A 26,805-nucleotide genomic window follows, 5' to 3' on the forward strand; every position below is an offset into this window, starting at 1 on the left:
TCATCACTAAGCTATAATCTGTGGGTAACTGAGGGATTCAAGGAGACGGAGGCCTTTTTAGAAATGTGCCCCAGACAGAAAGACAGCTTGTCGCTTGGTTTTTGGTAATTCTCTAACCCCCTCTGCAACTTACCGGGATTTTCCTGAGGTCTTCATTACTTGTCGGATTCATATGAAAACTGAGCAATAAAAGACAAACATAAATGTTAAAAGAGTATCATAGTACACATGGGAGGAAACATAAAAACAGAACATTTTAACCAACATTGCAATAACAATTTCTTAACTCCTATATTACCTGAGTGAGTGAAATTTAATCCAGGATGTAAAAGAAAAACAATATTTATTAAACATTCTGAAGCAGCTACAATTTTAAACTTTGAAGGAAAACCCTTCAGTATTATTAGAACTGAAGAACTGTACCTCTAACATGTAGTTTCTAAACATCTTTAAATATAAGCGATTTTACCTAGTGAGATACTTCATAAAATTAAATTCTATAATGTTATTATTCATTTTATATACACACACTCACTTACCTTAGGCCTTCTGATATAAAACTATACAGACTTAAATAAATTTAGGTTGGGAAGACTGTAGACTAAAAGAGTTGAAGCAATCTTTTAAAACAATTATTTCTATAGGAATTAGAAAAATTAACCTTTAAATGTTATCCTATCAAGGAGAATGAATTCGGAGCTGTGTGAACCATTTCTGTCATTAATGAATTTCTAAGTAGCTGGTCTTCAAAATTTAAATACCCAAATGGACCAAAACAAAATGGATTTCTTGCATGCACAGAGGATGGACGAAAACATCACAGCTGAATGCTATAATCGTTTTCTTCTTTGAAACATGTCCATTAGGAAGGGAACTGGAACCAAAAAGCAGATAAACTTCAAAGCCATCTGGTGAGTAAATATTTCATCGTTGCTATTCAAGTTTAATTTTTACCCGGCACTTAAGAGTATTAGCCATTAGAACCTCTACAAAGCATTACTGTCCTAGGAGCCTTTTTATTCCAAAAAAAGACAACTGTAAAATATATTTTTTCATTATCTGTGCTTTATCAGCCAAATAACTGGAATCCTTTGAAGAAATTCACTTTTAACACTTTTGACTGTATGCACAAAAAGTCTGGACACTGCAAAGTATCTATTATTACAAGTACTTATCCCCAGCTGTAAAACTACAGGGCATGCAGGCATGTACAACCACCTCAAGAGAATTTCTCACATATCCAAGGTTTCGTTTGTTATGACTAAGATTTGTAGTACTAGCTTCCAGAACCGGTTGCTGACTTTTTCTACCTAGAACTCCTGTGGATTAATTTGGTATTTCAGTAGAGTTGGGTGACGTGGTAGGGAAGATTGAAACATGTTTTAAATACCTACGATGCACCATTTACAGGCCGACTCGGCTGACACATTTTCTCATTCCCTGTACCTCACCGTCTTTATGGTGTTCTGTATGGTCCCAGACTAGAGTCACTGTACTGGCAAAGTCTCAAAAGCCTGACAGAAAAGTGGCTTAAAAGAAAACAAATACAAACCCCCAATACATTATCATGTGGTAGCCCTAGGCCTAGAGTGCCGGGGGAGCAGCTGATAACACGCAGGTTCTCAGCCTCCCTGATTTTCGGCCCAAGGAGGTCAACACCAGGGACCAGTGGGACTAACGTCTCCCTGCCCCGTGATCTCACAGCATGTTGCTCTCTAATAGGTCAAGAAACGCATTCTGCTGCATCTCTCTCCATCCGACTGTGACATTCTCGAGGACAAACTGATTTACATTCGGTGTAACGGCACTCCGTACTGGTTACGGGCAGAGAAGTGCTCGAGGGCCCTGGAACCAGGTGGTGTGAACTCAAATCCTGGTTCTGCCCTCTACTTACTTGCCTTTGAGTGTGTCTGGGTTCCTTCCTCTGTAAAATGGGGATGGTAACAGGATCTACCATGTAAGACTACTGGGAAGATTAAATGAGTTGACCACATGTAAAACACTCAGCACACTCAGTAAGTTATTTTATTTAATAAACATCTGCATAGCACTTAGAAAGTGCCAGATACTGTGCTAAGCACTTTACCCAAATTAACTCATTTAATCCTCATAACCCTTAAGGTAGGTATGATCTTCATTTTCAAAAGAAGGAAATGAATCACAGAGGGGTTAGGTAGCTTGTGTGAGGTTGTCCAGTGGATGAGTGTTGGAGGTGACACAGTCCTAGCCCTGTTTTCTGCTCACAGATCTACCCAGTGAGCACAGGCCGCACTGCTGAAGCCCTGAACACACAGGACGTGTGGATTAATCTGATGTTTTGAGTAAGCACACAGGAGAGGTGCCCTTGTAGGGGGAGAGCACCCCTGCGAGTTAAATTCTTAGACCACCCAGAGGAAGGAAACGTTCCATTGCAGCATTAGTCAAGGAAGGTCTACTAAGTCAAAGAAACAGTAGAACTTAAAATTACATGACGGTTAGGTTCAGCAGGCCAGAGAAAAAGGACTCTGAAGACACATGCTGTCTGGGGCTGCCGGACGGCGGTGCCACTGCAGGACGCGGAGCAGACTGGCACACAGGCAGCGGGATGGGAAGGAGCCCTTGAAGGGTTGTCATGCAGAAGATGAGGCTCTTAGAGCTGATCCACAGAGCAACAGGCCATTTTTGACAAATTTAATCTTTCATAAATGTTATTTAGATGTTTCATATCTATCCTGTCACATCCTTGAAGAATAAACAGTATTATGATTGTATAAATTTCATTATATGTCTCAGGAAGAAATTATTGAACTGAGAAATAGAAATGCTGGTATTATATTTATTGTAATAAGAGTTTTGAAGGAACAGACATTTAAGACAAAAATTTTATCAAAATCACGAACCTAACCATATGTACTATCCAACGGCTTTAGCCTATGGGGCTAAAGTGAAACTCAGTGACAACCTGCCAAGTGTCTGAGAATTCTCAAGAATGGTCACAACTGTAAGGGAAAGAGGTACAGAGCACAGCGAGCCCCAGCTCTCTGCCACTGCACCTGAGTGTAACCTAAGCTCGCCCACACTCCCCAGCAGCCCAGTGCAGCGATCTGAGGCCAGGGCTCTGGTACTGGCCATTGTCTGGAATCTAAAGGCAGAACCCCGCCCCTGTGTTCGGCTTTATATTCACAAACTGACGTGTCAAATACATGACCAACTCAGTCATTTACAGCTGCTTTTTTTTTGATCTGTCCTTAAGTGGGAAAAAAAAGTTAACTGAACTGGATGAATTTGCTTGGGGAAAAATGTCTCTGTCGAAGTGTGGCACCAATCTGTGCTGTCTTTCTTTCTGGACTGCTTCCGCATGTCAGACAAGATACTGAATGATGTAGTCTGCTCAGCTGAGTTGTTGACAGGTTAAGGAAAATGGTGTTTTTAATCAGGTATAAAAATAAACTTAGACACGCTCACACTGAAAAAGTCTACACAAATTTAAACTTCAGAATTCAAAAAAATTAATTTTTGAAATCAGAACTGAAAGAGTTTGGTCGTAGCAGAGGGTTTTAAAGTAACTTTGAGACTGATAAAAATATTTTTAAAAACAGTTTAAACTAATAAAATGCTTTACCTTAACATTCTGAAGTCTTTAGGTTTAATAAAACCTTATTTTTTACCTTGTGATATTTCCAAATTTTAAAGAATTTTTCCTGGTAAATTCTAAGTTTTAAAATTAACAGTACTCAAATGTATTTCAAGGAATCATTAGTATCTCTTCAATAACGTCACATTAATTTACTTTGAAGTTAGGATAAATACTAAGTAAATTGGTGAAACTTGAAACTGTCCTTCAATTTCTGCTATGGACTAGTCTTCCACAGATAAGCCAGAAAAGCAAGCCTACATTTATAAAGTGATAAAACTGACCACTACAGAAATCACTAAAGGATTTGTCAGTGATCAGAGTTTTCTTCTATGTCCTTCCTTTTCTCTTTTTAAAACTCTTTTTGCTCTCTTTTGGAGCAAGAATACCTAAGAAAGGGAAGCAACTATTAACAGTGGAAAAGTCCCTCATGACAAAAAAAAAGCCCACAGAAGAACAAAGATCTATTAAAACTGATTAACTAGCTGCCTTGTCAGTATAAGACAATGCAAACTGTGTACATTCCTGGCTCTAGGATTTTAAATCTTTCAAGGAGAAGTCACGTAACAACACCTGAAGTTCTTTCCAAGGCATTTAAAAGCAACTGTTATTACATCTTCTACGATACCTCTTTCCAAGCCCTGTTACTGCTGGAATTATAAAGCTAAGTCCACTTTGGCCTACAACTTGACTCATTTTGTATTTAATAAGTCACTTCAAGTTATTTGCAAAATTCAGGAGGTGTCCTGCTTGTCTGGGAGGTGGGGCAAAGAGAGGAAAGCAGAGTGGAGGAGTAATGTTCTTAAACACCATTCAATTTCTTATGGTGTATAGGAAATAAGTATAACTTTATCAGAGAAGAACTTCGGACATTAATTCTTTTCAAAGGAGAGTATCCTACTGATCTTCTTGTTTAGCTGGCAGAGTGGGCTCTGGAGACCTGGAGCTTCACTTTGGTGACAAATGTAGTTGAGGGGGAGGGGTGTAAACTGAGAACTATAACATAATACAAAACCGTTAATGAGTCTGAAAAGAAGAAAAGAAAAATACACCATTTACAGCGAAGCAAGGGCAGAGAGTAATGACACCGGCCTAGCAACGACTGGTATTACTGGACTTGAACCATGGTACCAAGCACGTCTGTGAGGACTCTGCATGTTAACCCACTTAATCCTTGAACAATCTTACAATGTGAATTACAGAAGAGGAAACAGGCACAGCAAAGTCAAGAAGCTTGCTCAAGGTAACACAGTTACTAAGGGGCAGAGTCAGGATTCAAAGAAAAGCAGCCAAAGACCACCATCCAAGCTCTTTAGCCATCAACTGCACCTCTCCCACATGGGGGTTCCAACGTCCTCAGTCCTACTGGGAGCTCAGAGACAGCTGGTTTCAAGGAGGCCAACACAATTCCCTGAGGATTCTTCCAGTCAGAATGACTAAGAAAAGTGCAAGACTTAGACAATCTTAAAGAGACAGAACGAAGGCTGAAAAGCAACAGGTATTGAATTTTTTCCTCTTTGCCTCTCCTGCTCCATTCTGCCCTTCCCTGCACCCCAGAAGGCTGACCTCTGGAAGGGGCAGTGCCTGGGTCCCCTTGCCCACTGGCTTCCAGTTGTGCTCTGCCACTGGGAGGCACCTGCAAGAGACTGGAGGACAGAAAGAAGGGGAGACAGGGTATGTATTCCAGCCCCATCCTACCAACCTCTTCAGTCCCCCTGCTGCACTGCAGCTTTGCCAGTAGCTTCTGTATAGACAGCCACGGCTGTTCCTTCGCACCTAAGCATGGCAGTCCCTTCCGGATACTGCTGGTCCCTAGTACTCTACTATCCCTTCCTTGGTGTCCTAACCCTAGCCATGATATCTTCACTAAACTTTCTTCAATTACTCGTTTTGAGTGTGTCACTTGTTTCCTGCTAGGACTTGAACTGATACAAGAATATATAATAAATGCCAAAAACTATTCACTTAATAATTTAAAATAGGAGAGAAAGAAAGGAAGCCAAAGAAAAACTGCAGTTTTGAAATGGTATAACTGAAGTGACTGGGATTTGAATACTACCGCTGCACGTTTATACTCCGCCTTACAATTTATAACGCATTTTCACAAACGGAGTTTCTCTCAACTGAGGAACAGTAATCAATAAGGTGGGATGCGATCACTCACAGTAAGATCCCATCCAACTGAAATTCCATCTGATCCATCTCACCTTCCGATTCTCCCACTCCCTCACCCCATCAGACCTGCTCTGTGGACCCCCACTGTCACCCCAATTGTTTCCTAACCTGTTTGTATGTCCTCACCTGTCCCACCAGAGCATACTCATAGTCCATTACCCCTCAGATGTTCCACCACTTTTATTTTGCCATCTCTAATCCCTCCCAGGTCCCTCCCAAGTTAACTCCTGCTGTCTTCGTTACTTCACTGCTTCACCTTCTATAACCTGAAACACATCCCCCCCGCCACCGATACTCACGGCCAACAAACGATTTTTACTTAAGGTAACAGCCTCATCCTCTTTAACCTCTCAGCTCCCTTTGATGACTGTTCTTTCTGAGACTCTCCCCCTCTGTGATATGTGGTGGCCTAAATTTTCTCCCATGTTTCTGATTACCTGTCTTCTTCCCCGTTTCACCCTAGGTGGGAAACACTAGCTATTTCTTAACGTTCTGTTTTCAAACCTCTTTTTCCACTCTACCTTGGAAATCACTACTTCAACTGCCACCACTATATGGACGGATGATTGCTAAATCTTTGATCTTCAACCACAATCACTTTATCCTTTGCAATACCGCCTTTACAAATGTCTGTTTAAAGTCTCAGACTGGATATCTTACCTGCACTTAACTTACCTCAAAGTTCTCCCAAACCAATCATCTTGACTTTTCTATCAATTCTGTCTGCTTCTTCCTTCTGGTACAACCAGTCTCCTGGTCACCAACGGTGAAGCCTCAGAGGCACCCCTGACTCCAGCCTCCAGCTTGTACACCTCATCAATAAGCTGCCAGATTCTCCCCATTCAGCTTCTGGACATGGATCTCTCATTGTTTCCTCACTACTCATTTTCACAGCTACCTTTCTGCTCACAAGACCACATGAGCACCTAGACTATAACAGCCCGGACTGCTGTAATAGCCTCCTCTCAGTCTCTGTCACTCCTCCTTTGTCCCATCCAGCCTATGCAACATGGCTGGGTAGGACATTCTAAAGCTAAAGTCTAACCTCAACTATTCTTCTGTCAAAAAACTTCTGGGGCTTCGCTGGTGGCGCAGTGGTTGAGAGTCCGCCTGCCGATGCAGGGGATGCGGGTTCGTACCCTGGTCCGGGAAGATCCCACATGCCGCGGAGCAGCTGGGCCCGTGAGCCATGGCCACTGAGCCTGCTCATCCGGAGCCTGTGCTCCGCAACGGGAGAGGCCACACGGTGAGAGGCCCGCGTACCGCAAAACAAACAAACAAACAAAAAACTTCTGGCCTCCACCTTCCTCTGGAACAATAACAAAATTTCTTAGCCTGGCTTTCAAAGCCTATTGGGCTTGACTATATTTATCTTTCCAAACCTACTGCCCACCACCCAGTACCCAGGTACAACCTATTAAACTGCTCTAAATTTCATATTTTATTTTTAATCAAGAAATAGAAATTTCACCACCTAATTCAAAGAATTAGGATTAAAAGAGAGTTAAAATGGAATGTTTTGTATGACGAAGTGCTATTCCATGTCAGATATATGAACCTAAATACAGACCTTACATAAAAATCAACTCAAAATTGATCACAGACCCAAATGTAAAGCACAAAACTATAAAACTCCTAGAAGATAACACAGAGAAAATGTAGATGATCTTGGGTATGGTAATACTTTTTTAGATACAACACCAAAGGCAGGATCCACGAAACAAAGAATTTATAAGCTGGACTTCATTAAAATTAAAAATTTCTGCTGCGCGAAGAACACTGTTAAATAGAATGAAAAGACAAGCCACAGACTGGGAGAAGATATATGAAAAAGACATATCTGATAAAGGACTGTTACCCAAAATATACAAAGAACTCTTAAAAGTAAACAATAAGAAAAAAAATCCAATTTAAAAATGGGCCAGGGCCTCCCTGGTGGCGCAGTGGTTGGGAGTCCGCCTGCCGATGCAGGGGATACGGGTTCGTGCCCCGGTCTGGGAGGATCCCATGTGCCGCGGAGCGGCTGGGCCCGTGAGCCATGGCCGCTGGGCCTGCGCATCCGGAGCCTGTGCTCCGCAACGGGAGAGGCCACAACAGTGAGAGGCCCGCGTACGGAAAAAAAAAAAAAAAAAAAAAAAAAAAAAAAAAATGGGCCAAAGATCCCAACGGATACAGAGATATACAGATGGCAATAGGCATAAAAAGGTGTTCCACATCATATGATATCAAGGAAAAGCAAATTAAAACGAGATACCACCACACACCTACTGCCATGGCCAAAATCCGCAACACTGACACCACCTAATGCTGACAAAACATGGAGCAACAGGAACTTGTCCCATAGGATCCAGCCATTGCACTCCATGGTATTTACCCAAAGGAGCTGAAATTTATGTCCACACAAAAACCTACACACAAATGTTTATAGAAGCTTTATTCATAACTGACAAAACTTGCAAGCACCCAAGATGTCCTTCGGTAGGTAAACGGATACACTAGTGCATCCAGACAATGGAATATTATCCACTGCTTAAAAGAAGAGTGAACTCCCAAACCATGAAGAGACATGGAGGAACCTTAAATGCGTATTACTTAGTGAAAGAAGCCCATCTGAAAAGGCTACACACTGTATGATTCCAACTATATGACATTCTGGAAAAGGCAAAAACTATGGAGACAGTAAAAACATCAGCAGTTTCCAAGGGTTTGGGGGGAGGGACCAGTCAATAGGCAGAGCACAAAAGACTTTTAGGGCAGTAGAAATACTCTGTATGATACTATAAAGATGAACGCACACCATTATATCAATACATTTGTCAAAAGCCACAGAATATACCACACCAAGAGTGAACCCTAATGTAAACTATGGACTACGTATAACTATGACGTGTCAACGTAGGTCCATCAATTTTAGCAAATGTACCACTCTCCTGGGGAATGCTGCTAATGGGAGAGGCTACGTGTGTGCAGGTAAGATGTATATGGGAAATCTCATACCTTCCGCTCAATTCTGCTGTGATTTCAAACTGCTCTAAAAATGCCCCCAAAAGGCAAGAAACTCCCCACATACCAGGGCAAAAGAAAAAAAGAATAAACAGAGAAAATGAATTTTTTTTAAAGTTTGCATTTTGGGTATCTATCCTAATCCCTGGCCTCCCCACCTCTTTCTACTACAAACTGCTTAAAGGAAGGAATGATATCTCAATCTTTTCAGTCCTAGCATCTGACACAGTACCTAGGGTATGGCAGATGCTTAACAAATGTATGCTGAATAAATTAACAGCCAGTGCTTAATAAAGATTGGGCTAATAGTTGACTGAGTAAATCAATAGTAGGTCAATACAGGTTTCGACAACAAGGTATCAAGTCCCCCAAGAGCAGAGGATATCGTTTTTCCGAATAACAAAGATCCCTTTTATCTAGACCTGACAGCATATTAATGGAATATTTTTCCATTCTTTTTAAGACAGAAAGAATTACTCTGATACTTAAAACTGCCAATATGAATTGAAATAAGTTTCAAATTGGTGACTTCTAATATAATCCATTCAACTAGCCAGTTTATCCAGTTTACCAACCAGGTCTACCAGTTTAGGTATTTGACCACAATACAGATTCAATTGAAAATTTTCTGGTAAATCTTGAAAACATTTATTCCATAGAGGTTCAATGTTAAAGGAGTTTAAAGAAATGTTCTTAATGATTCCTTTTATAAAAGCCCTAAAAAATGAAGTGTCCAAAGAGAGATTCCACTAGTAAACTCAACCTTTAGCACATTTCAATTATGTCTATTACACATGTAAATAGGGCTTAAGAGCCACAGTGCAACTCAGTACTGCTTTTTTCCTTTCTGTTTTTTTTTGGGGGGGGGGGAGTGAGTACCAAATCAAATTAATGCTATTAGAGATTAAAATACTCCATTATCTCTCCTGGGACTGGGCATGCACACTAATACTGTGATGGCAAAACAGAACCTAATTCATAAATGTCTATGGGGATTAACAGTCATTTACTTATTATTATTCTCACAGGATATCTTTTATGAGATCTCGCAGGCAAGACAATTAGGAAATTGTGGTCAGTGACACCAATGATCATGGACAGCAAATTCAGACCTAGCTGCTTTTCCATCATGAAATGGTAATGACGATAACTGTTGAAGAAGTCCTAAAACTTGAAGACTGAAAGATATCCATGAAATTAAGGCATGTTTCATCAAGAATATCACATTCAATCAAGTTTAACTTACTATTTTCTCCTGGTGAAGAAAAGAAATGATTATTTAAAAAACAATCAAACAATTCACAAATTTCCAAACATAATCTCTATGAATCCCAAAAATTCTCCATTTCTTTACAACTAAGCTTCTCAAACTTTGTTCTCTTTAGTACCCCTGATCCATGAGAATAAATCTGACAACAAGCATAAAATTGCCTTGACATCTCAAATTTAACTTAAAAATTCAGGTAGATTTTTACGTTTTACTCCCTATCGTAATTGTGCTTCTCTTAATAGAAAAAGAATCTTTTCTCCTTAAATCTTTAGGAACCTTGTCACTCTGGGAAATTGTGTTGTGATTATCCTGTTGCTCTGAGTAGACCCTGGTCCACTGTCTGCCATATATCCACTAGAGTCTATTTGAGGGTACAGGGGAGTGGAAAGCAAGTTCTGTTTACTGTGGAAGCCAAACAGTGAAACTGGACAGAAGTGATGAGAACACGGCATCAGGGACATTGACAGGGCCTGATGGAGCACAGGTTCTGTCTGCGATCAAGGCCAACCCAGCATCCTTGATCAGCCTTTTCCTATGAGGAGAGGTTGAGGACAACCTGGGCAGAGGTAACTCTTCCAGGAAGGTGGGGGCGCGAAGCAAGTTGGCCCACAACACCCTTGGCCAAAAGTACCACAAGCTGGCTCTGTACCCAGGACGAAGCCAAGCTCTGAAAAAGAAGCCTTGGTGCCCTCTGGTCACCAGGAAGGCCTCCAATGTTCAAGGACACCCTGCAATGCGGCCCCTGGCCAGAAAGCAACTGCTTCCGTAACCTGTCATCTCTGCAGACCCTTCAAGGAGAGGCACTCAAGGCAACCAGACTTCCTAGGGCCCCTCCATTGGGTGACACAAACCCCAAACTCCTGTGTATCCTCCTTGGAAGCAGAGCTGCTGGGGTGACTGGGGGATTTCTGGCCATGCTACACCCTAGGCTGAAAAGCCCAGCCTTAAAACATTCTTGGCAAGTAAGAGCTGGTTTCGCAGGGCTACGAAATTGATAAAATTTTGCTAGAAAAGAATTTACTGTTTTGTGTAAAGATACTCTCTCCAGCCCCCTCCCCAAAATAGATAAGTATAATGATTTTACTGGAAATTATACATTATACTATCTCTCAGAACATTGAGCTCGGAGACTACTCGAGTAGAATCTTATACTCTTGGTTAAAAAACAAAGACCGGGGCTTCCCTGGTGGCGCAGTGGTTGAGAGTCCGCCTGCCGATGCAGGGGACACGGGTTCGTGCCCTGGTCCGGGAAGATCCCACATGCCACGGAGCGGCTGGGCCCGTGAGCCATGGCCGCTGAGCCTGTGCGTCCGGAGCCTGTGCTCCGCAACGGGAGAGGCCACAGCAGTGAGAGGCCTGCGTACCGCAAAAACAACAACAACAAAAAGAACAAAGACAAAAGAGTGTACTTTCACTGACAAAGAGATGAAAGAGCCAACTTCTGAACCGTGGTTGGAAGGGATATACTACTACCTGTGTGAATTTCCTAAGGCAGGGACCCTCTTCCCAAAGGGGGCCCTGAGGAGCTTTTGGTAAGTGGCATTTATCCTTCTTACTATGATCGTTCTGAACAAGTTAATTTGAACTCAGTCCTGCGAGTTTCTGAAAACCTCATGACCCTTTACGGTAAAGCCACAGCTCAGATATTTACCCTGCACTGTCCTTAATAGTGCTATGCGATAATTTCTGGACACACCATTTTATAGCAATACATCAATTAGAATACCCTGGCCTTGAAAGTCATAAAGGAAATTTTCTACTTAATACAGGGAATACTTGTACTCAATTTCAATGTGGTTCAGTTTATTTCATCAAAGATTATTACTGAACATACATCTTGAAAAAAACTTTTATCCAGTGTATTGTTTTCTACCAAATGCAGGTCCTTTATCAGTCAGTGAAAAACATGAGCTCCTAAGTTCTTTTATTTACGGTTTTTAAAGTTGAGAATATATTGTTACTTGTAAATAATTTCATTTAACTTATTTAAACCAATTGTTACAGATTCTGTAGATGCTTTGTAATGAGATCATAGCAAGAGCTACCATTTCCAGGTTTACCATGTGGCAAACCTACCTTCGGCACTTTATGTGCCTTACATCATTTAATCTCTTCCACAACACCAAGGTTGTTATTCCATTTTACAATGAGGCTTAGAAAGGCTAAGTAAGGTCATATAGCTATTCCAAAGACTCAAATCCAGACCTGAGTCCTAAACCTGAATTCTTAAACCTATCCTGTTTGCTTTAGGATATTCTACTATTACTGTATTTAGATATTCTATTATTATATTTATACTCTCATGTAACACTGAAAAATCCTCAGGTAGAAGTAGTTAATCAAATATACCTTCTGAATCAAATACTAAATTATGTTTGGTATGATTTCCATTTTAAATTTATTTGGGGCATTTAATTTCTTTTAAAGTGAAAAAAATCTACATGAAACAATATATTGTATACCTCAAGTAAACAAAATATGTGATTAACCTGAATACCCCCATTCCCACACCAGGCTCCACAACAAAGAGGTTGTTATACTTAATGCAGAGCTGCTGCAGGGCACTCACTAATTGGCTCCTGGTAGCCTAAAGTAGCAAACATACTTCCTCAGGAACTACCAGGCAGGGAATGACAGACAAAGACTATAGCTCCAACTAGAAAAGCAATGGTAAAATTACTGAGTAGTTAGCAGACAACTAATGATATAACAGTACACAGTCACAATTTATAAAACAGTCCTTCAAAACGCCATCTCACAAGTTTTAAAATAAGCTTTCTCGCTATTTACTAAAACAATTGTCTATCTGCTCATTCCCCAACGCAAAAAATCATGTTCAATGGTCAGGAACAAAAGTTCAAAGGCCTCTTCCTTGAAGAAGCATCTCCCAATTTCTAGCAAGCTGTTCCTCTCCCTTCCCGCAGCAAATGCTGTGTTCAACACAGTTCACTCTGCCTGGATCACAGGTCACTGCTTACACATCCCTCTCCCTAGTTTATGAGGCTACTAGTAACCTATGAATCTTATCTTCAACCCATCCACTCCTAGCCCTAGTAGAGTTTTACAAACATGCTTGTGAAAATAATTTTAAAAATTGGCAATTTGAATTAAGTTTTATCCTGGACAAGTTGATCCATGTAATTGCTATTTAAGTGGTATTAGCACTTTTGTCAGAAAGATATCTAAGCTTAAAATAAATATATAAAATACATAAAACATTTTTACTTGATGTATAATATATTCAAAGTAGTTACATAATACTGTCGTTTAATATTTATATTAATTCTTACACATTTACATTATAATTATTATCTGTCATATAATAATACTGAATTATATTTAACACATCAAATAATCAGGTAACACTACCACCATATATTAAATATATAGAAACAGCACCCGTATTTTAAAAATTAAAGCTTTATTGCTATGAAAAAAAGGTAACCACAGGTGATATGGTCACAGTAGTCCAAAAGGAAATGTTCTAAACATAGAAGCAGGAGGTCTGGAAAAGTGGTATACAGAAGTAAGGGAAAAGTATAAAAGAAAGAAGTTATTCTCTTAGTGAGAAGCTAACAAAAGGGGGCAAGGTTTGGTAAAGCCAAAAACCACTGGAGAGAAATACATGGAGTAATTACAGTGTTAAGGTGAACACATTTTCAATGCATTAAGTCCACAAGCAGTTACAGAACACATTCTTGTGTTCAAAGAAGCCAAAGTATTTTCCAGCTTTCAAAAACAAATTCTCAAGAACTGTTATTATGTTGATACTAACTTGCTTGCCTCGAATAACTCAAAACACGTAATTCCTATTCTCTAAAAACAAAATTCTAAAATAAACAAGACAGCACCTCATTAAAAACACAAAAAAACGTAACCCTCTCCATCAAGACTGAAATGCCAAGTTTGATTCAAGACTACAGACCTGACATTGCTGTAATACAGTTTTTACAGTACTGTGATTCGTCAAATTGAAGACACCGATTGAAGACACATCATTGGAATAATCCTCCTTGTTTTTTCTCCTTTACTAGTCCCCCACCATCCCTCCCCTCCACACACACACACACACACACACACACAAGCAGGATGGTTAAATCCCAGCTATATTAGCCCAGAAATGTATCTCAGAGGTTCCCTTCTTCTCCATCCTCACTGTCAAGTGACCTCCATCAACTCTCACCTCAACAATCACGGTAACTTCCCAACTTGTTCTCTTGCCCCAAAGCCTCCTCCCTGTTCCCACTCCTGGCCCCAGCAGATACCCCCTCCGGCATGCTACTGAGTTATCTAAGATATTACTCTGATCATATCACAACCCAACTGAAAAGTCTTTTCATAGTACCCCAATGCCTATACAATGTCCAGTCCTGAGCATGGAATTCAGACCTAATATTTACATGCCTGCTGTTATGAGCTGTAAGAGCAGGATTTATATCTTAATAACCTCTGCTGTCCTTGTCTATAGCAAGTATTGCTCTATCTTATTAAAGTACTGCTGTTCATCCAAAAATAATGAAAATGAAAATATCATTTGATCATCAGATCTGAAATTCAGAAAAAGTCATACTGATGGCCTGGAGCAGCCACACATCGGAAGCAATGGAATGAATCAGACCTGCAGGGCTTTCTTCATATTCTTAATCTTCAGAGTATAACATGTTTATAATAAAGGTTTGCTGACTGGGAGTTTTCTGAACCAGAACTCGATTCATACCCCAACAATTTCAAATTTACACTGGAAATGATTAGACCAAGTATCTGAAATTGGGACTCTCAAGTCTCAGACTTAAAGGTACCATAAGAGCATGACTGGAGGGACCTTTGCATATTATGTAAAAACCAAACTGAGGAAGGACAGTCTTCTCTCTGCCCTAGATCCTGCCAGTCTTCAACTGGACAAGGAAAGTAGACTGCCAATTTGGAATAGACAATTTTAGCCAAGAGGCCACAGGTAAAAAGTAAACGGAATAAAACTCTAAATTTAGAATCACGTAATTTATGTCTCTCCAATGTATTGCTCTTAAAATATACATGTTCATTAATGCCAATTAACGAAGATTATTAATCTACATGTAACAAGCTTCTCTGCTTGTTGATTTTGCAAAGAAATAATCCTCTCAAATTCTATCTTAAAGCAAAAAATTTATATATGATTTACAAAAATTAGTGCATTAAGGTCATTGGAATATAATCTTAATACTCTCCTATCAGAAACTTCACGAAGACTTACATACTACATCTTGTATTTGATCGTATCATAACAACCTGTTCTCTTTAACTATTGGACTTGCTATGTGTTATCCTGTGTCCAGTGCCTAAGAGCTCGTTAATTACCTAAACTATATCTCCATAGGTCTTGTTAATTACCCGTCTCCTGTCTCAGAGGACCTTGTTAATAACTTGTACAGTCTCTCTAAAGAGGTCCTAACAACACATTAAAATTAAAGATGCTTTTCTTTTAGCACCTGTCAAGTGCTGTAAATTGAGAAATTTTCACATCAGTTTATTAGCCTACAGTAGTTTTTGTGGATTTTTTTGGCTTGTTTTCTTCTCTCACAGATTCTCTGTGTATCTCAATCTCTCAGCTCAAAATAATAATAATGATAACTTAGCAAAGTCTGTCTTTTTGTTAGAGCTTTTATTGTTTTCAATTTTGAAGTCTATAAATATCAATTTGCATTAGTAAGTTAGCAAAAGGATGGCATGGCTGGTGTCTGCAAATTAACCCATGGGGAGATGTACCAATTAATGAGAGCTATTATAATGAGTATTAGGATGACAAAGGGTAAAAAAGTTTCAAGTAGTATCTGGGGAGTTAAGCATAAAAGTTCTAGTTAGTGTTAAGGGAACTAATCACATCGCATATTTCATGCTCCTAGTCATTGTTTCATTAGATACATTCTGTAAATCCCTGGGCACTAATGGATTAATGGCTCCAAAAATCATGTCAAGTTTTTGTTTTCTGTCTCATAAATGAAGCTACAAGTTTTCAGCTGAGTAAAAGATTTATAGGTTGCTATGAATAACAGGGAGATTATCTTTAATATTAGACAAATAAGGATAAAAAATAAATATTGCTATTAAAGTAAACCTTATGCAGGATAAGGTTTATTAAGCCAAAGACTGAGCTTTAAACTTATACAGGAAAAATAAAAAATGTCCATAAGGAGCATTATAAAAATGAAGGTTTTAAATCTATGAATAGGTCTTTTCTTTAGGATCATCTGTTTACTATAACTTTTTAAAATAAAAATATAAGTCTACAGTAAAGTCTCTTTTATGGACATATTATACAACTTCATAATAATGGTTACATGCTTAAAAGCCTATGGTGGGGCTTCCTTGGTGGCACAATGGTTGAGAGTCCGCCTGCTGATGCAGGGGACGCGGGTTCGTGCCCCAGTCCAGGAAGACCCCACATGCTGCAGAGTGGCTGGGCCCGGAGTGGCTGGGCCCGTGAGCCATGGTCGCTGAGCCTGCGCGTCCGGAGCCTGCGCTCCGCAACGGGAGAGGTCACAACAGTGAGAGGCCCGCGTACCGCAAAAAAAAAAAAAAAAAAAAAAAAAAAAAAAAGCCTATGGTGATGTTTGATTTGAGAAAATTAGAGACACATTTAAATATACATTCTAGATAACTAATTTTTTTGCAGCTTTTAAGAAAGGTATGGTACAATCATCACCGGAATTGATTAAAGAAAGCAGGGACGGAGGAAGGGAAAAGAGAAGTAGGTTAACCTGATCCGGAAAGGAAAAGGCATACTATCATGCAAAATTATAAAATATTAGTGATAAATATGAGATCGTCATCTCAGACACTATTTATGTACTGCCCTAAAAAATACCTCTTTGGCCTGAGTCCAGAGCAAAGAAGTAGACAGGTTCTTCCACAACAAATACTGCAAAAGGAAATATATGCATACATGCTCTAATAAAATCAATGATACCAGGCATGTTATTATACAACATACCATTAAGTTCTCGTAGCGCAACTAAGAGTTTGCTACGTGGTATATTCACAACTACAACAAGGCAGAAAATAACGAAGGGAAGTGTGTTCTTTGTGCAGGTCATAAATAGAAGGATGTTCCCAAAACAAAATTCTCTGGTAAAAATATCTCCCGTAAGGTCTTGCTCTCCGATGAGCTACCTCTAACATCAAACAACATTCCTCATCCTACAGAGTATGCTTATGTTATTGACTATATTTTTTTAAATTTCAGAATAAGACATACACCACAAATTTTCTCCTTATATTAATGAACTCTCTTAATTAACCAGGAGGTATTCTTCAGTCCTAAACTGGAACCTCAGAAGAATATACCTCACAAATGTAGTCTCTTCAATTTATTATAGGTAGCATACAAACACAGGCATATTTTTAAAATGTTGTTCATCACTACTGATGCCTTGGTGTTACCTGAATCCTGAAAAACAATCCATCCACAGATGCCATAAATACTTAACAGTCAGACATTTCTGCCTGGTCTTCAATGCCTAAGTAAATTTAGATGTTTCTTAACCATTCAACCAAATCCATACTCTTCTCCACACCCCGTTTTAGTCAAGCCGATCTCCTCACTGATCCCTTTACTTAGTTAGGGCCCTGTAGACAAAGCTAATATGACTAAACTGTCCATTGAACTATGACTTTACCAGCATGACTCCTGATTCCTATTCATAAATAAGTACTTACTGAACTTTTATGAAATAGATGATATAATTTCGATCAACAATTTTTAAGCCTGAGAATCAGCAGAAGTTTTTTTTCTTTAAATGTTGACTTTTATTTCAGGGCCTACTCACTGAAGATTCTAATTCAGCCTGAGGTAGGACCCAACAAACCGTAGTTAAAAAAAAAAAAAAAGCCCCAGGTGCCCTCAATGATCAGCACTGATGACATGCAGTGATCTAGGTGCTGCAGGCGCCCACAAAAGAAGATTCAGCACAACTGTTCAGCAGTTGATACAGGTTAGTTGGGACAAACTAAAACTGAGACACAGTGAACATCATACAGCAATTATATTCTATATCAGCAGAATTCCACAGAAGGGAACACTATGTTATCAATCAAAATAGGATTAAAGAGTTTTCAACATCAAGGCGAGCTAGGCTTAGGACACTCAGAGATGAGTGAAGAGTGCATTCCACAGCTGAGCCAAGGAACAGAGTTGGCCAGGCTTATAGGGAAAGCAGGGTAGAGAGGTGCAGTAAGGAAATGAACTCACCTGGCACAGAAAGGTGAGGAATTGTGAAAGAAAAGTTGGGTAGTTAAGAAAAGCCTAAAATACAATAATCCTTGAAAATTAGGAACAAGAGTTTGGATTTGGTGCTGCACACCAGTGGTTCTGAAAGGTTTCTGAATTAGGCTTTCTTAAAAAGAACAAGAGGCACTATGGCCTCTGTGCCGTAAATGATAAATAATAATGATGCTAAGTGCTATAATAAATAAATGCAAAAATCACAGTAACTTAATATTCTGAAAATTTATCATTCAAGACAAGGTTCAACAGTTATTCTTGTTTATCAGGTGGCCTTCCACATGCATTCAGGGACCCAGGTTGTCCCTATCTTATGGCTCTGCCCTTCTTAAAGACCTCCATCCAGCTAGTACAGGGTTCAGCAAACTATCTCTGTAAAAGGTCAAATGATAAATATTTTTGGCTTTGTAGGTCATACAGTCTCTGTCATAACTACTCAACTCTACCATTATAGCACAAAAGCAGCCATAGGCAAATGGGCAAACTGCACTCCAAGAAAACCTTATTTGCGAAAACAGGCAGCAAGCCAGATTTGGCAACCTTCAGCCTAGGGTATGGAGGAAGACAGGCAATATGGAGGACTGTATAGGAGGTTTTCATGGGACTAGACCTGAAACTGGTATACAGTCATCCCTCGGTATCTGTGGGTATTGGTTCTAGGACCCCAGGAGATTACTCAACTCTCTGGATGCTCAAGTCCCTTATATAAAATGCCATAGTATTTGCATGTAACCTACACACATCCTTCCCATATACTTTAAGTCACCTCTAGATTACTAACAACACCCAGTACAATGTAAGTGCTATGTGAATACTGTAAATACAATGTAAATGCTGTGTAAGTAGCCGCCAGCATGCAGCAAATTCAAGTTTTACTTTCTGGAACTTTCTAGAATTTTCTCCCCAAAATATTTTCGACCCGAGATTGATTCCACGAATGCAGAACCTGGGGATATGGAGGGCCCACTGTACATCTCTTCCACTAAGTCTTCAATAAGCCAGAACTTGGTCACATGTCCCCACCTAAGTGAATGGTCTAGCTGTGTCTCTGTAAAAAAAAAAAGGGAAATCTGGTTCGGTGAACATACCCACCTATTTCCATTTTCCAGAAGGAAAATAACCCAGTATTAAAGAAGAACTGGTTGTGAACAAATTATTGAAAATGGTATAACAAACATTCAGGAATATTTGTTTTTGGAAAGTTAATTACTGCTGATGCAAAAAATCATTATTTTACAAATTGTAGGGTTAACCACATAACAAATTAGTTGATACTGATTCTGCTAAACTACCTGTGATTTGTAATTAAAAAGCAAGAGGAACAGCAATTTTAAAACACAAACAACTCAATACCAATAGTAAATTAAGAAAAGATTTTCCTGAAAATTATAATGCCAGCTGCCCTTTCACATACATGTGTAGTAGGACTTTTACAGCATGCCAAGTGTTAGACAGTGTCCAGACTTCTTAGAACTGGCATCCAGGACACACACAATACGGTACACTCACCACACCCAATTCAGTGTTCTCTGGGTCCACAGCTAAACCACATTTCTTAACTGGCTGCACTCAGGTTGGGACATGACTGAGCGCTGCCCAATGGGACACACGTGGAAGGAGTGGGTACCACTGCCAGGCCTGGCACATAAAGACGTCCCACATGTGATCCTCCACTCTCTCTCCCTGCTGCACGGCCTTGGAGGATGGGTGTTAAAGGGTGGCATCACAAGAAGGAAGGAGCCTGGTTCCTCAGCAACTGTGTTGAGCTGAGCAATAGCATGGAACAAAGCAGCCACTTCTTCCAGCCCCGTCTCAGAGAATTCGACTGTGACAACAAGGAAAAATAAACTTTTATGGGAGAAACCAGTGAGATCTGAGGTTGTTTACTGCAGCTGATAACCTATCCTAATGAATACAGAGTTCTTAACAAACTCCAGAAATACGTTAATTAGGATGTGAATATTAAACTTCGGTAGTCCCTTAAAACTCACTTAGATTTTAATCATGTTTAGCTGTATATACAAATGCACACACCTGCCTTTATGGATCTGTTGTTGGTGTTGGCAGGTGTCTCAGTGTTAGCCCACACTGAGCTGGAAGCAGGAGACTAAGGGAATGAGAGAATGAAAGTAGCATTTTAGGAAATCCATCTGCTACACCGGGTTCATTTATTCAAAAAATGCTTTCCAATACCAGCTACTTCCCATCATGCTGGGGATGAAGGGTTGAAAGGTGAATGAAATGCAGGCTCTGCCCTCATGTTGTTCATGGAGGTGAGAGGGAGAAAAAGTGGCTGGTCACATTAGTGAACAATGAGAGATGCCCACAGAAAGGAAGATCTAGGTAAGAACATGCTGCAGCACAAGGAACAGCTACCTCTTCCTACAAGAGTAAGAGAGGCTTCAAAGAAGTGGGGGTAGGTAAGAGGAAAGAGACTGAGAATTAGTCCCTGCAGGGAAAGGTGTTTCAAAGAGCCCTGCCCTTTGTTGAAGTAACCCAACAAAAAGCCTAACTCATTTCCTCTCTCAGTTTTATGTAAGACTATGGGTCTATTCCAAGAACAGAACCAAAATGCAGTAATTTTTGTGATTACTAGGTGATTTCTTCAGGTGGACTTTACTTACAAAGAAATAAAAACTCTAACTTTCAAGAAAGCGTTCCTTAGTATTTAAAATTTTTTTGGCATAAGGAAAATTCTGCGGTTGTAATCATACACATTATTCACCCAGAGGGTAATAATATGGTTCCTGTGTACCTGCAATCACAGCGGAGACAGTTCACTAAAGAACAAAATCCAGTTCCACAGCTACCCTTCACTTTGTTCAGCATTCTCAAAAACATCAGTCACAAGTGTCCAAGAGAGGACTTCCCTGGTGGCGCAAGTGGTTTAAGAATCCGCCTGCCAATGCAGGGGACACGAGTTCAAGCCCTGGTCCGGGAAGATCCCACATTCTGTGAAGCAACTAAGCCCGCGCGCCACAACTACTGAGCCTGCACTCTACAGCCGGTGAGCCACAACTACTGAGCCCACGTGCCACAACTACTGAAGCCCACGCGCCTAGAGCCCGTGCTCCACAACAAGAGTAGCCACTGCAATGAGAAGCCCACGCACCACAACAAAGAATAGCCCCCACTCGCCGCAACTAGAGAAAGCCCATGTGCAGCAACGAAGACCCAATACAGCCAAAAAAATAAATTAGTGAAAATAAATTTTTTAAAAAAAGAGTCCAGGAGACTCTGTAAATGGATCTTATTTAGCACTACAGAAAAAAATAATTCACAGCATGTGTCCTAGTGATGTGAGTCTATAGCTTCAAAAGTGCATTTGGTTTAGATGTTTAGGTGAGAAATCTAAAATGTCCCATATAACTGAGGAATGATACTGGGAGGATAAATATGAATAGACCAAACTACCTCAGACTATATCCTTCCTAATTCCACTCGAGACAAAGTTGCTTTCCAAGAATCTGAACTGCACTCTCTTCCTAGATCTATTTATATTCAAACCTTATTTTTTTATACTATTAATTAGACCTCCCCCTTTATTGCAAATGTTTTACATTTATCACAAAGATGGTTTGCGACACAAAAAGGAAGAGTAACTTCGCAGGAATCTACAAATGTTTCTGTTCTTATAGCTGGCATCTCATGAATACGAAGAAGAGAAATTCTTAAAGTTAAAAAACCTACTGTTTTTCACATATTTGCAATCATTTTATACAAATATCATGAAACAGCTCTAATTCTGATACAGTATTAATATTGAAGTAACCCAAAACAAAGCCTGAATTTCACAAAATGCCACACTCACTTTTAAAACATTAATTTTTAAGTCCACATAAATAAGCCCAAGTATAAGGCAATTAAAAATTTGAGGATACCTATTTTTCCATATGCTGCCATAATTTAAAAATTATTTTCCTATCGTTTCCCATTTTTCTTGCTTTTCTTTGACTCTAACATTATGTAAATTATCCAATCTCTAAGTTATCTCAGTTCTTTATAGTCATCTTCTTCAAAAAAAGTTCAGTTAAAGAGGGGAAAAAAGCAAATACATTTCTATTTACCTCTGTAGTTTAAGACTTAACGCAATATGTGAAGTACACTATGTAAAATACCAAAATGAAATGCTTGAGAATAGCATAACAAAACCATGGACTCTTCAATAAAATATTAATACCATAGGATAGAAACATATTTCTTTGGAGTACGGTCTATAAAGAAAACTGAACAATACTTTCTAAAGCCACAGCAAATACCCATTTACTGATAAAAGAAACACAAACTTGCCCTGGAAAACTCCAAATGCATGTTTTAGAAGATCAGAAGCAGAAGACAGGCAGGAGATCACAAGCCTAAAAGGGCAATTGTTTAGTACAATTTTCTGTTTATAGTAGGACAACACAAAGCACTGTTCTTGAACAAAGTATGACATGCCAATGTAAACAGCAACCACCGTTTATGGGTTCCCTATTTGGGGCCTGGCTTTGTACCATGTACTTTATCATTTATCATCTCCCAATCCTATCAAGTAGGTAACATTTTCCTTATTTCAAAGATGGAGATGCTGAAGTTGAGAGAGGTCACAGAGCTACTGAGCCAGGTTTCCCACTGGGGTCTGAACACCATACGTCCTTGCCTTGGGAAAGAACGTCTATGTTACATGGCAAACAGTCTACCATGCTCTTCCATGATGATTGCTTAAGATTCCAATAAATTCATCTTACTCTTTGCTTGAGGTTTCCTTAATCAGCTATTCCACCATTCACTTCTGCAAAATCCATCATTTTATTTAAACCATACAGTTCCAACCTGTACTAAGGAATTAGAAAAGTACTATTACATAACTGAGAACAGATTTTGAAAATCTAAGCCTTATCATGATAGATTATTTCTATAAGTCATCATTACAGATACTCTTTGATGTATTTATAGTACCCACAAGGTTCACTGAATTCCAATAAACATTCACAAATAAAAACTACTCTAAATAGTCATTTAATAAGGATAGTTAACACCTATTATGAAAACCATTAATACTTAAGCCAGCATTTCTTAAAGAATAGTCCATAGGCTGCTATTGGTCCATAACTAATCTCCGGAAAATAACATCTAGAAACACAACTTATCACCTAAATTTCTGGCTTGAGTTAACACCCACTGGTGATTCACTCCCACTATGTCTCATCAAAAGCTATGTTGTTTTCTCTGTAAGTTTCGGTGAGCTTCTGGCTAACATAAGTAGAAATAAACTACAGCGGGGATTAAGAATCTTTTATCCTTCTAAGATAAAAAGTTCAATTCCAAAGATGTATGCAACACTGCCCGGCTCCAAAATTAATTATAAAAATAAGATAAGAATTTTTTTTTCAAGTAAAATAAAAGGAATTTAAAAAGGATATTTGATACTTTCAAGTACAATATTTTCCAAAATAGCACAATCTCCCCCTGTTAAGCTTACCTTGAAGATGGCATTATATTTGAAGCCCTGAATTTTGTTGTAAACGGATTAGTTGACTCATAATCAAAATAGTCCTGACGATTTTCACTAAACGCATTAGGTGATTTCAAGTCACAAGGGCTATCAGATCCCCCATTGTTAAGTCTATCAGATCTTCTGCTGTCTTTTTTTCCAGTCACTCTTTCAAACAGGCTAACTTTCTCCCTTTTTTCTCTTTTATTTTCTTTTCTTACTTCAGTTGATTTTGAAAATAAATTCACGCTGCTGTCCCATGATTCGCTGCTTTCTTCAAATGGATTTTTCTTCCTTGGCAGTGTTGCAAATTTTTGGGGTAATGAAGCAGTCACATTTGTAAATGGGTCATTTTGTCTTCCGAAAGACGATTCACCTTCACCCACACTGCTGTCAGGTTGGTTCATTTTAGAAGTATCAAAGCTTAATGTTCTTCTGTGTGGAGATCTGAGACTTCCTGCAAACAATTTTGTAGTTAGTACATAATCAGTGACACATTACATCACACTATTTGACACGTTCTGTGTGCACACTGCTGTTTTTAGAATGAGAGCAATTAGCTATTTAAAGATACTAACCTTTTAAAATAATCAAGGAAAACAACTTTAAAATGCTAAGGTACAGCGGTATGTAGGCTAATAACAATTAGTATCTTGCTAGACAATTAGTAATTTACTCAGCTCAGAAAGAAACAATCACAAAAACAAATTATAATGTCAAAACTAAAGGTTCTGCTTGGCATCATAGTACTATAAATTCTCAGACTTTTTTTCATCATTAGCATTAAATTTACTTTCTTACTTCTGAACATTAAAGGTTTCTTTTCTAGGAACTTTCTGATGAAACGGAATATTCATTTATGCTTCAGGCTTTTGAGACAGGAGAAACGGCAGTTAAGAAAAAGAAGCCAGGCCATGAAAAGAAACCAAGACTCATTTTTATTCTCTAATAATATAAATACAGTACTGAATGCAGACAAGCTCTGCCTTTAATAAACTTACCAATTTTGAGTACAGTAGGTACTCAATAAATATTTGATGACTAAATTTAGAAAATACTAGCAAGAAACTCCAATTTTTATTCTCTAACTTTGAAGTCAAACTTTAAAAATTAAGAGGGTAGTAGTTCAAACCACAGAGGATCAACAAGAAAGAATGCATGAGTCACTTACCACTTTCCGGAACTGCTCCAAAGGAACCTATCTGGTGTCCGAGAAGATGCGTTTGAGCAACGGTGCCAGACTTCAGCTTCTCCGAGGATACATGGGCCCCAGTTAAATCAGACATTGAATGCGCTGAAGAGAGTCGCTGAGGACCCAAAAGGAAAGGCTTTTTTGGTTTGGATTTCATCTGTATTTCACTACTTGAAAATTCAGTATTGGCATCAGGCATGTGAGAACTTGGAATGATTGCAGAAGATGTATCAGAAAATGTCCCATCATTTTTTCTACCTTTCATCTTATCTTTTAATTTTGCAAAAGGAGATCTTGTTTTGTCCTTCATTGATAAGTCAAACATACTTGCTGTCATATTGTTCCTCATAAATTGAATATTGACCTTTATCTCACCCCTGTTTTTGGCTCTTTTTCCTTGTTTGGATTCTAAACTAAACCACCTTAAAGAGAAGGAAAAACTGGGTTGTAACATGTAATGAAGAGAGGATTATTGAGCTCTGTTGTATACAAATAGCTTTTTAGGTAAAGTTACTCTACATCAAGGCAATCTAAGCACTAAAGGAGAAATTGTCAGCCAGAGTGCTTCTGGTTTTATTCAATGCTTCGTTTAAAAAACAGGTAAGTCTCTGTCATGTGGCATATACAGAAGAAATCAGTCTTTTTTGAAAAGCTATTTAGACAACTTTTTCTTTCATGATTTGAAAATCACTCATCATCGAAAATTCTTACCAACCATAGCCTATTACGTTTCCATCTGGGGTAAGTGTTGCTAATGGCTGAAGAACATTTTTTAGCATTAAAAGACACTAAGATAGAGACCCTGAAATAATTCATCAATACAAACTATTTTTGAGCACCATAAAATGATAATGACTAATTTTTTAATAAAAAAATAAATATTTAGCCTCTACCTCAAAATAGTTCCTCTGCAAAAGCTATTAAAAGAATTCTGTTAATATGGGAGACTACTCCATATAGTTTGCTAATCATGAAAATTGCATATAATTTACATTCATATAAAATGGGTCAAAGCCTCTTCCTGAATAAAATATGCAAATTAAATAAAATGCAAGAAGTGACAAATAGTAATAAATCTTGTAAAGCATTTTTGATGAAAAAAGAAAGCTTACATGCTTCCTCTTAGAATCTATTTATTTGTTTCATTAACTATTGCTACTGTGACAATACCAAATAAAACTTATTTTAACTGGAGCCAAATCCTATGCTTTTAGTCACTTCAGTGAATTACACTGCCCATTTTTAAATGATGTGTAAGAAGCAAAGTTTATTTTGGTTTTGTTTACAGTATTTTTATCCATGAGAACCTCTCCAGCTGTTGGTGTCACAAGTGGTCAGTCTACAGGGCAAACAGCCAAAAAAACTACAAACTCCAGCCTAGAAGAGAGTTTCCACAATGTTTTCACATTACTTAACAATGAAGTATATTATCCGTCCCGTATATATCCGACATATCCCATATATATCCGTATATTATCCGAGACAGGTCATCATTTATATACAGCTCTGCAAGTGTTAAATTTTCTTAGCTACAAAAGGAACTCTGATCTAATTTTACAGGATATACCAGAAGAAGCTACATTTACTATCAATTGGAAGACTGGTTCAAAGGCCTTTCCAGGCAAAAGAAAACTGGCACATAATACATATACCAGCTACATCTTAGCAAGTAACATGCAAGAGAAATATTTTCTATTTAATTTGAAGCAATTCAATCAATTAAGATCTAGTTGCATCAAAACAAGCAACTTTTTAAAAAGAGAGTATCTTATAATAGAAAGCATTAACCTGGGACCCTAAATAGAGAAAATCCCTTATC

At 38.8% G+C, this 26,805-nt stretch overlaps 1 protein-coding gene across 1 annotated transcript in view; it reads right to left on the reverse strand.

Moving 5' to 3' along the window:
* RAB11FIP2 (RAB11 family interacting protein 2) overlaps positions 1–26,805 on the reverse strand; it is a 41,967-nt gene that overhangs the window by 10,238 nt on the left and 4,924 nt on the right. The window contains exons 2-4 of the mRNA XM_082630454.1: positions 24,966–25,408; positions 23,783–24,251; positions 134–179 (exon numbers count right to left, since the gene is read on the reverse strand). Coding sequence (XP_082486580.1) covers positions 134–179; positions 23,783–24,251; positions 24,966–25,408 — 958 coding nt within the window. The remainder of the gene's footprint in view (positions 1–133; positions 180–23,782; positions 24,252–24,965; positions 25,409–26,805) is intronic.

Source organism: Mesoplodon mirus (genome assembly GCF_964341445.2).
Source record: "Mesoplodon mirus genome assembly, chromosome: 2".
NCBI lineage: Eukaryota > Metazoa > Chordata > Mammalia > Artiodactyla > Ziphiidae > Mesoplodon > Mesoplodon mirus.